The sequence below is a fragment of the Phoca vitulina genome, unplaced genomic scaffold, assembly GCF_004348235.1.
Source record: "Phoca vitulina isolate PV1807 unplaced genomic scaffold, GSC_HSeal_1.0 scaffold66, whole genome shotgun sequence".
In the NCBI taxonomy this organism is placed as follows: Eukaryota; Metazoa; Chordata; class Mammalia; order Carnivora; family Phocidae; genus Phoca; species Phoca vitulina.
Genome location: NW_022589769.1, coordinates 1,136,812 through 1,148,401, shown reverse-complemented (window position 1 = coordinate 1,148,401; position 11,590 = coordinate 1,136,812). Strand labels below are relative to the sequence as shown.

Here is an 11,590-nt window from a genome sequence, read left to right as displayed (position 1 = left end):
CCTCTCTCACTGTGTCTCTCTCTGTCAAATAAATAAAATCTTTAAAAAAAAATATTAAAAATGGAAAATTTCATACATTTCCTTTATCTCAGTAATAAAATTATATTATTTTTGAAAACCTACAAAACAAAGGAAGAATTTCTTCCAGTCTTACAGTTCAACTCAGCAGTTAGCATTTTAATGCAATGCCCTCCATAATTTAGTTGAAATCATGCTATACTTCTTCATTTTAAAATTTTTCATTCATTAGGGGGCCCTGCAGAGTTCTCATCTTGCTCATTTTAATGGATGTAATATCCCACTTGGAGTATATACTTTAATTACTACATTACACTCTTCCTAGCTTTTTGGTACAACTAAGTATGTGATTAGCATATCAGTAGCTCCCCTCTCCCCATATCTTAAGAGAGATGTGTTCTGAGAAGGATTAAAGAAACAAAATGATTGAGTGCTTTCAACTCTTGTTATATATGTGAATTCTTATCATGAGGGGTTTTGAGATGGCTTCTTGGTTAGGAAGAGCAGAGATGCATTGTCCTGAAGGGGTCTGCAGTACGTGGCAACATTCTCATCTGGCTCAAAACAGCACTGGGCAACCCAAAGGAAAGCAAATACTGCATTCATCCTATGGAGCTCCTCAGAAGGCACCCTCTGAGCCACTTCAAAATCCTCACAGCTCCAGACAAGACTCAAGGCCAGAACCAAATTCTGCCATCCCTCTTCTGGAAATGACTAGGGATCAACGAGGAGGTTGTGGTGGGAAAAAAAAAGGAAACAAACAAAACCTCCATCCTCCCTCGACTTACTTTAATAACAGCAAAGTAGATGACCCAGATGCTCCCCCAATAATTACTGTATCTCACCCCAAATGGGAGTTATTCTAGAGAGACTGGAGGAAGGGCATGCACACTTTACGTGAAAACTAAATTTGCCTCTGTTGTGAAAACTATCTTTTAAAAAAATTATTATTGAAGTCTAGTTGGCATACAGTGTCAGATTAGTTTCAGGTGTACAACATGGTGATTTGACAGTTCTGCCCATTACTCAGGGCTCACCATGGTAACTGTAGTCACTGAAAAATATCGTATTGATTCACGTGGTTCACTGTAGCAGGTCAGCAGCAAGGACATGGGAACCACACCAAGGCTAACAGGGCTTATTGAATCATATTCCCTGGTTAAATTACTTAATAGATTCAGAGGTAGGGATGACTTCTTGTAAAAGGCCGATCTCTACTTACCGTTTGTATAAGGGTTGACAGTCTTTTTATTTGTCATTACACGTGCTGTGGCATTATTTACCTATGTACATAGAAAAGTCAAATGAGCACATATTCCAGGGCCAGCCCACAGTTCAATTAGTTGCATGCATTATGACTGTGATTACTTATTAAAAAAAAAAAAACTAAAATGCATTTTAATTTATAAAAGGCAGTAGGTGCATAACAAAATCATACATTTTTATAATTACATTTACTTCATAACCATTTTAACTTACAAATCATTTCAATAAAGCAATGTCATATCATTTAAAAGTTTAATAAGGAGACAGTAAAAGCAAATTAAAAGGAACTGCATAATTGAAGATTTAAAAGCATGCGTGTACTCCATGGTAACACAGAAACAATAAATATTTTTAAACACAAAATAAAATTCATATGAAGGAACATGCAGTGGAGTAGAAGAGGGGAGAGACAAGGTACAAGGGAACATAAATGTAAAAAAAAAAAAGGGACAAACAAGATTTAGCCGTGTGCAACACTTTAGGAGGGAAGGACCATCGGGGAGAGCAACATCTAGCATTCAACACTTGGAACAAGAGCCTTTGACATCGCAAGAATTAACAAGATCATTCAAGCTTTAAAGTCACAGCTAACAAAAGGATAAAAGAGAGGGTGCATTGTTTAACACAATATGGAGTTAACAATCTGAGTAAGATGTGCACTATCATATCTCAATCCAGTCAGTGCCTCCCAGGCTCGCTTAGAACGTACACTCAATTACAGGCGTACCGGTACCCAAAAAAATAGAGCATCAAGAAAACTTAATACAACAAGTCAAAAAAATCCACGTGGTATATATATGTATAGAGATAATCAGCACTAAATACGTGAAGCGGCAGATGGACTTCACCACTTACCATTCACCACCATCGCCAGCATGGGTTTGTATACAGTTACCATGGTTACTGAGAGTTTGGTGAGGGGCCTAAGCGTTATCGTCGAGGGGGGGGGGGAAACGAAAGGCAAAATATGCAACATCTTACTCCAAAGACTAAAGCATTTTTAACTGGTATTTTTTTTTAAAGTTTTAACAAATATAACCCTGTGGCCATGTTGAGGGAGATCCAGTGGTAGAAAGACTAGATTCTGAATATTGAAATTTTAGCATTTATTTATATTTATTTATTTATTTTTCAGTGAAGAGGGGCCAGATATTGAACAGGAAATCCTGTTTGGTTAGTCACTTTATTATCAAAAGAAGGCAAAGATTCAAACTGGCTTCTTAAACAAAAAATGAAAGGTTCAGTGACAAAGACCTCTCATTTTTTTTTTTTTAAGAAACAATTGTTCTTCCGAATGCTACTGCTTTCACCATTTGACTCAATTTGGACACCACTGTGGATCCCTCGTCAACCCTGCAGTGGAAAGAAAAAGAAAAAAAAGGAAGAAAAAAAAAAAGAAAAGAACTGCTTTGTTTTTTGTTTTGTTCTGCATACTGTCTCCACTGTTTGGAACCTACTGCACCCATCAATTATAAAACACAGAAAATTAAAAAAAAAAGTTCAGAGTAACCTTTCTTTTTGTCTCACTTTTGCCATTCACCTTTCATCAGTAATAAGAACATAATAAAGTAAAATTTTAAAAAAAAGTAAGGCCAGTTTTCCTTTTTATATATAAATATAAATATATATATATATATATAAACAATGAGAAGGGAGTAGGGTCACATACAAGACACAATGATGCATCTGGAACAACGAATGAGCGTGAAGCAGACATTTATAAAGAAGATGTAAAGGAAAATATTTTGAACATGCACCTCGATTTTACGGCCCTCTACCACGGTGCCGTGTAATTTCTCCCTCGCCCTGTCCGCATCGGCACTATTTTCGAAAGTTACGAAACCAAATCCCTGCATGCAGGAGGGAGAAGGGGAAAACAACATGCAGATTATTATTCCAGTCAACGACCACTGTGTAACGTTCTCTCGCTTTAATTTCTATTTCTTGTCCTGGCTTCAGTTCTGTAACATGCAAATTAGAGAAATTATAAGAATACGAAGATGTGCAATAAGTAAGCGACAAATGTGAACAAGATTTTTTTTCTGTCACCAGTTAGCTGTAACCCCTGAAGAATTCAAAAAATGATACCAAAAATACCTTTCTAAATGTCACTACAGAAGAAAATAAGTCTAACGGAAAGAAAATGAGATCAAAATAAATTTACAGTGTCTTCACAGAGAAGAAAATGAAATAACGAGGAAAAAAAAGGGAACCACTTTCTTGACATGCAAATTAAGAATAAAATAAAATAAAACGTGTGCACGAAATTCAACAATGAATGCCAAAATCTTCTAACATTGCCTACAGAGTCATGCCGTGTGGTCTTAAGAACATCTCTTCTTCATGCAATTTAGGGTTATTCAAATTTGTCAATTTTACAGCCTTAACTTCTCAAAAATAAAAATTAGAAGACTAAAAAAAAGGAAAGACCTTTTTCATAATAAATCTTAAACTCTTTGATCTAATAAACAAAATAATCACATGAAATGAATTGAAATAAACATCAATTGATTAATAATGCAAACAGTTCAAGTAGCGCTTTTTTATATTAATACTGTCCCCTCCCCTCAAAAACATATATGCTTCTGAATTTGTCAACTTTCCAGGCTACTTCATTAACTGAAACGGGAAATGTATGTACGTATCATAATGTTCTAAGACATTATCTTGATATTCATTTGTCAAATCAACAGGTAGAAAATAAAGGAGCTTTGTTAAGAGAATATTATTCACAAAACACTCTGGGCACTTCCTCTCTTACTGATAGACAACAAATAGACCCTTTACTTCACCACTGGCATATTTTGTTTTAATATTTCAGCCTCAAAAAACAACCCCACTAAACGTCACATTGTCAAAATCCACCTTTTTTTCTTCACTGACACTGTTCCTAAGAAGAGTACAGAAAATATGACACATTATTTTTAAAACCCCTAAAAATATTTGTACATCTTGTTCAGAAATATACACCAACCTTTTGAAACCATTCCAGTGTAAATTTGCCCAGCTCATTCTGGTGAAACAATGCAATGTGTTGGGACTCCTATTTGCAACTGGGTAAACTTCAATAAAGGGACACTCTGGTTTTTAGCTTAGTTGGGACAGTCTGATATTCAGTCTCACTGATAAAACAGACAGTAATTACAAATAACAAGTAGTCATAACCAACTAACGCTAACTCCCAACCCCTCAGTAGGTTGCTGAAGTGATATCCAAAGCTAGGGTATTCAGAGAGGTGTTGGCCTATGGTCTGCCCGAAGAGAGAACTTTCCAAAGTCAATATGGGCTCATCTATAGGAGATCCCATCTGTGGGTGGATTCATGCTAAATTAAATGATTATTTGACAGAATTCTATAGAGAAAAAATAAGCAGCTTTACTTTGGAGGACTGGACTGAAAAATCTTTTATAATATGTCCCACTGTGAGGATCTGTGATTAGCGTAAGTCTGGATGATTTGATCAGTATAAGCCTTTATGCTCCATAAGAGAAGGAGCATATATAACTTTGTCTCATACATCACTGGTACACCCATGTGAGGTGTCCCAATATACTAGGCTAACCAATGAATTTTGAAATAACAGCTCTTCAATGGACTGAAGACAGAATTTGAAGGCTTTGCTCTATTAATGGCGCTGACTCTTGCTTAGAGGGTCCCAAACTTGGTTGCACAGTGAAAGGAAGCAGGGGGCATAGCATATGAAACATTTAGATTCCTGAGCCCCGCCACATAGCTACCCAATCAGAATCCCAGAGTGGAGCCCAGAAATCTGTCTGCTGAGAAAGCTACTGCACAGCCCAGCAGCTGCATTCCCATGGCCTCTCATATCACCAACCACCATCAAAGGCAAGTTCCAGTTCCTTGTATGAGGTAGAATATTATGTTGCCGGTTTCCAATGAGCAACTTATGGAGTGGAGTGAGTTTCAGAGATGAGTATCTGTCTGACTTGGTGATTTGGATCTTAGGTGCAGGGGTACAGCCATTGTCCCCTCAAAACCGAACTCTCTAGCATGCACAGAATGTCATACATCTAACAAATAAGGGAAGTGAGGACTCTGGCTGCATCAGGGGCAATTCTCTCACTAGGCAAGCAGAGAAAATCCACAGTCTGAGTCTTATCGATGGAGGGCTTGGTGGTATCACTGCTGTCCATGGGCACCATTCATGAAGCCACCCACCATACATCATCCCAAAGAATCATGTCATTGTGGTTCTCATCTGACCCCAAGGCAACCCACACTGGCCTAAAATCAGCACTATGTGCATCAGGGAGACATGAAGGTGGAGACAGAAATAGGATTTGAAACCTATGTGAAGTTCACTACATTCCCATGTTCTCACTTTGTTTTGAAGTAAGATAATATATATGGACGCTTCTTAGTCTTACTTTCATTTTCTGCTACATTCCGCTCTCTTTCTCTGTTTTGTTTTGTTTTGTTTTTTTAGGTCCTCAATATTTCTTATTTCCAGCTGCTGAGATGACTAGTTGAGATTCTAGAACGTTGGGTTCAGAAGTGCTTGTTCCAGACACAGTCCCCAAATACCAAAGGGACTGTCTTACCTCTTCCATTGGACAGTCACACCTCCCCCCCAAGGCAAGAAGGGACCTGGCCTCCCTGGGTCAGAAGATCGCCAGAATTCTCATCTGGAGAGTGATGCCAGTTACCTGGCCACATTCAGGTTCCCTCTGCCAACTGCAGGTGCTGGGCAACTCTTTGAAACTGGTGCTGAGGCTGTTTCTTTTATCCTGCCTCAAGGTCAGAATTCTATCTCAAGGAAACCACAACTTGGAATTCTGAAAAACATTCTGGATATTTTTATCTCAGCCTTTAGAAGGGGAACGGAAGAAGCACATTCTGGACTTGGCCTGAGAGCACAGGAGCTGGGTGCAATGCTGGATGTGGAACCCTTAACATTCTAGAGCGTGCGGGGCACACAGGGCTCGGACCAGGCGCTCTTTGCTGCAGGAGACGCACTGCTCCCAGGGCTCACCTCAGTAGAGGGGTGGGGCCGAGAGAAGGCGCAAGGTTGCTGGAGAAAAGACCCAGTGAGGTGACAGTGACGTGCCACCCCACGTGGGAAAGCATACTAATGGGGATCCCGAGATGGACCGCCAGGCCAGTGTGACTTGCTTATTTTAAAATCTCTTGTGAATTGTTATTCTGACCTTTTTCCATATCCCAGTTATTTTTCTGTTTTGGTTTTGTGGTATATGTTTAGGTGATAGCTTCCTTTTTTGTATTAATGCGCCTGTAACATTTTATATGTTAAATAAAGGCTCTGAAGCACCCGGGACAGAAGAGTGTGCTGGTTTTTCATCTTCAATGAAAACCCTCTAGTTGCTGGTGCAGAGAACTATGTATAAGAAGGGAGCTGTGGACACGAGTCTAAAGATGCATTTTTCTGTGGGACTCAGAGCTTCACGTCTCACTTCTCCCCACTCCCCTTTGCACATGCAGCTCCCTCTCCCTGGAGGACCACCTTCTCTCCTTCCCTTCCCTGGGAAATTCTTACTCATGAGAATGTTCACTCCCAGCTTCAATGCCCCTTCTTTCCAAAAGCCTTCCCATCCCTAACAGTATCGGTCTGCCTGCTCAGCCTCTCAGCAGCCGCCCACTTGCCCAGAGCACAGCACACAGTCATTGGTCTACGTGGTCTGTCTCCCCCACCACTCAGGAAAGTCTCCGAGAGTCACTTCGGTCTCACTCGCCACAGATTCACCCATCTTCTTGCACCTGGGATGGAACCAGTCCTCACAGATAATCTACTGAATCAAAGATCAGACTATATATTTCCCGGGTATATTAAGAAGTAGCTCTCTCTGGCTGTATCCCCCACATACACCGTTTCAGAGTTCACCAAAATGTTTTTAAATCTCCTAAAAGGAAAAAAATGAATGATAGGATCTCTCACCCCTAAGTGCTATCAAATTCTCATTTTCAGAGTCTGGCGTGTCTTTTTACAGTGTGGTTTCCCTGTGTACTTGCTATCCATGTACCCATGAGCTATTTATGCTATACATTCTCAGGAGAACATAGATAGTACCTGTGTTTGAATAGGGTACACACGTGTGCACGTGCACACACACGCACATACACACACCCACCAAACACCCAGAACACACAGCCATACTCACTGAGCACTGAGTGACCTGACTCGGGGACCGGGGAACTCCTAGCTCTGAAGGGCCCACCCGCTTCCTGCCTGCTTCTCCTACACCAGATGCTGAACAGGAGGTCGTAACAGTGGTTCAGATTTCTCAACCATTTAAATGGAAATGTCCCTTTAAATAAGGCCCTTTCCTGCAGACGATAATGTCAAGTCTGAAAAATATCCCTGTGTGAGCTACTGTCCCCATTTAGCAGTTCCCCAAAGGACTGTCTCGAGGACACTCCAGTCACACCGAAACAGTCAGCCCCCGGCACCTGCCAGACCGCCTCTTTCGGAGGGAGCCTACCCACCCAGGCTATTCTTGATGTCTCCTAATCAAAAGTAGAAAGCAGGTTCACAAAGTCAGTCGCTGGATGCGGCAAACTTAAACAGTCTTCACTGCTAAAGCCCCAGAGACAAGCTAATCATGGCAATGACAGAGGAAGTATTAAAAATAGTACCTCCATTGTACTTTCAAAATAGCAAACGATATTCTTCTAATGTCCCAAAACAGCTCTCGAAAGGAATTAAACAGCTTTTTCCAACTGGCCAAAGTTACAAAACAAAATATAAATTAAATATAAATTTAAAAAAAAAAAAAAAAACCTTTAAAAGCAGTAGCGCCACAGACCCAGGATTACAAGAAAGTTGGCCAACATTCCAGGTCATCTTCTAGGATTTTGCCAAGAATGCATCAGGCCTGAGTGAAAAGGATTAGTTAGGCTGGGCACATTTTTTTTCCTTTTCTTTTCTTACTTTTTTTTTTTTTTTAAGATTTTATTTTTAAGTAATCTCTACACCCAGCGTGGGGCTCGAGCTCACAACCACGCTGACTCCCGAGATCAAGAGTCGCAGTCTCTACCAACTGAGCCAGCCAGGCGTCCCTGGGCACGTTTTCTCTTAATGCACGTTGCGTTGCAGGTATAGAAACAGCTCTTATGATGATTTTCATATAAGGAGCAGAAAGAGAATTAACTTATGTTTCCCGCAGCCTAGAGGTCACGTGACGTTACTGATAGAAGAGTAACTAAAATACCTGAAATTTTGGGAGAAGAAGACCCTTGCACTAGCAGAATCAGAGAGTATAATGAATTGATTTTTTTTCTCCTCATCCAGCATATCGCATCATCATTTTGGCCGTGGAGAGGAGAATACTGGAATTTTCTTCCCTCACATCAAGCTGCATCATCTTATCCAGGAGGGAAAGGGTGCCGACTGCCCAAAGAATAATACATGCAATTGTTTGATCATGGGAAGGAGATGGTTGTTGTGCCCAAGAGAGCTAGCACTTGCCTGCCCCCTTAGAGAAAACCAGTTCTTCTTGTAACCCTCCTGGATACTGACTTGTCCCAAATTGCCTGCGTGAGGAAAGTTATGGGGCTAAATCCAGTATCTCTCTGTATCTGATAAGCAATTTGTCCCAATATCCACTTTCACAGTCTGAGGATGCAAGGGAGCTTAGAATTCCTTTCAGCCCGGGGACAAGCACTCTGGAAACCGGGTAGAGTTATCGAAAGTGGTCACTTTCTGGCTGCTGAGGTCACTCTCTGAGTCCTCTGACAGGACTGTTATCACTCAGTATCTGCTGCTAAGCTGAATGCACTGCTTTCCTCAGGGGAGATTCTGATAGAGCCCTGGAGTTTTCTGTGCGTGCCGGTGGGATGAGGACACTTTAGCTACTGCAAAACACCAGTGGGCAAAGGGGCATTCTGCATTTAGATGAAGTGTTGGCATTTGTCTAAAACAGGAAAACACAGTGTTTGCAACTTTAACAACGGGCCTGGAAGGTTTGTTGAAACACAGACTGCTGGGCTCCCATTTTGAGCGTCTGATTTAGTAGGTCTGGGTTGGACCCCGAGAATTTGCATTTCTGATACGTTCCTAGGTGCTGCTCTTCGGGGGGACCTCATTTTGATGACCTCTGAGAGACAGGATGCTTTGAGAGAGTTGGGCCTTTTCTTCCCCCAACATATTTCCATGCTGAAGGTGCTGGAGCCTTTCCAGCACCCTGATTTTTACTAACATGCTTAGGTCTAGGAAAATCGACTTAAAAATTGGTCTCCTATGGAAAAAAACCAAAAACCAAAAACAAATTCAAAGCAATGGCAAATTGCAAAAGGTGGAGTGGTAAACATATTAATGAAAAAAACTATATTCAAAAGGTTGGTGTATATGAAATTTTCTCCCCTACAACCCAGGAAAATAACTGCACTTTATTAATACAGAATAATCACATATTTACCTGCGCATGAGACTATCAACTCACTTTTTAATATAAAGAACATAATTATCACTGAAAAACAAAAATGTAGCAACAACATTATTTTTTAGGCACGGGTAATTTTCCTCTGGAAACTTGATATATATATATATATATAGATAGATAGATAAATAGATAGATAGATAGATAGGTATAAAACAGCAATTTTAAATTACCCCCTTATACATTTAAACTGAACCCAATGTATTTCCCACCATTTTGGAAACTGGAGAAGGTCTCTAAAGGAATTCCCACTGAAGTGTATTTTCACAATGTGCTAATTAAAAGAGTGCAGTTGTTTCCCATTATCCATAGCAAACATTTAAAAATAAGCTAAACAGTCCTAAAGTAAATTAAATCGCTTACCTTTGAGCCCCGCTCATTAAAAATAATTTCAACATCTAAGATTTTACCAAATTGCTGCAAAGAAATAGAAATGTTTTATAAGCAAGAGAAATGGAGTAAATCATACTATGCACATTGGTAATTGTACCCCAAGTCAGAGTTTGTTTTTTTTTTTTTTTTAATATCAGGGATAGACATTTGATGTTGTTTTATCCTTAGTGATGTGCTTGAACCAAGAGAAAGCACAACCAGACATATGATTTCTATTTTACTGGATACCCCACCAAGTGAGATGTCATAGTATGGGCCTGGTGCAAAATGTGTAGTCAGGTGGTTAGTTCTATTTTCCTTTCTTTATGTGTGCACAATTGCTTTCCCAGGCACTGAACAGCAAAGATTAAAACTGGCTGGAGTATAAACTGACCCTTCTAGGCTACTCCACTAGCCACTGGGAGAAGCACCGTTGATGAGGTGGGATTTTGATGGTAAAATGTCCAAGTGGAATCTGATGGTGAGGATGGTGGCCTTTGACCCCTGTATAAGCTACAGTAAGAGCCAGGCCATATAAGAGAAGTCAAGTACAAACAGATGAAAGCAAGATCCACCATGTGGACATCCATCATAATCAAGACACCAGCATAGCTGTGATTAGCCCTGAGGCCAAAATATACTTCTCTCAAGATGATTCTTCATTTTGTTAAACAAACAAATAGATTTTAGACAATTAGCAGGAATAGGCTCTATAAAAAGTGAAAGCAACTCGACATATTCAAGCATTCAGACATGGTTCCAGATTACAAATAGGGCAGCCAACTAAATTACAGATGCCTAGTTAAATTTAAATTTCAAAATTTTCAGGATAATTACATCCCCTGCAATATTTAAGATACACTTATACTTAATAAAATATGTTATCTAAAATTCAAATTCAGCTATTGTTATCTTGTATTTTTTTTTATTTGATAAATCTCATAGTCCTACTGAGAAAGCAACATCAAGCAATTCGTGATTCACACTTTAAAAATAAGGGAACAGGGACCCCGAAACCAGAAGCATCTGAGAGTTCAAGAGCCTCTTCCCCTGACATTGGGGGTCCTTTCATTTTTCTTAGATTGCATGAAATACAGTGGGTATTTTTGAGTGTGCAGGTGGGAGAGGGTATCATAAAAGTATGTGACATGGTCCAGGAAAACTATGAGGGGAATTTTACCCTGATGCACAGTGAGGGCAAGTGCTCGTTCTAGTGATTAAAAAGTAAACAGAACCACATGAAGGAATATGTCCATCCTCCTTTTCCTTTATTTTGAGCTTTCATATTATAACATTCGCTTTTGCAGCCTGGAGTTTTATGACATCCTTTATTGCCCGAGGAGATTCTGTGTTCTGTCTCTCTCCCCTGGGTGGAAAGCATTAAGCAGCCTCCATGTAGCAGAGGCCAGAGTGGTTGGGAGGGAAAGAAAAGGAATAAATGATTAGAACACAGAGAACCAGAGGCAGCTTCCCTGACCACTGTGCTTCAGTCAGAGGATATGGGCCGCTGCGGGGGGGGG

General features: G+C 40.1%; 1 protein-coding gene across 9 annotated transcripts in view; it reads right to left on the bottom strand.

Moving 5' to 3' along the window:
- Positions 1-11,590, bottom strand: part of RBFOX1 (RNA binding fox-1 homolog 1) — a 1,177,605-nt gene that overhangs the window by 104,047 nt on the left and 1,061,968 nt on the right. For all 9 annotated transcript variants that reach the window (XM_032392249.1, XM_032392251.1, XM_032392258.1 and 6 more), the window contains 3 exons: positions 10,062-10,115; positions 3,042-3,134; positions 1,241-1,301 (listed from right to left, as the gene is read on the bottom strand). In XM_032392249.1, the coding sequence (XP_032248140.1) occupies positions 1,241-1,301; positions 3,042-3,134; positions 10,062-10,115 (208 nt within the window). The remainder of the gene's footprint in view (positions 1-1,240; positions 1,302-3,041; positions 3,135-10,061; positions 10,116-11,590) is intronic.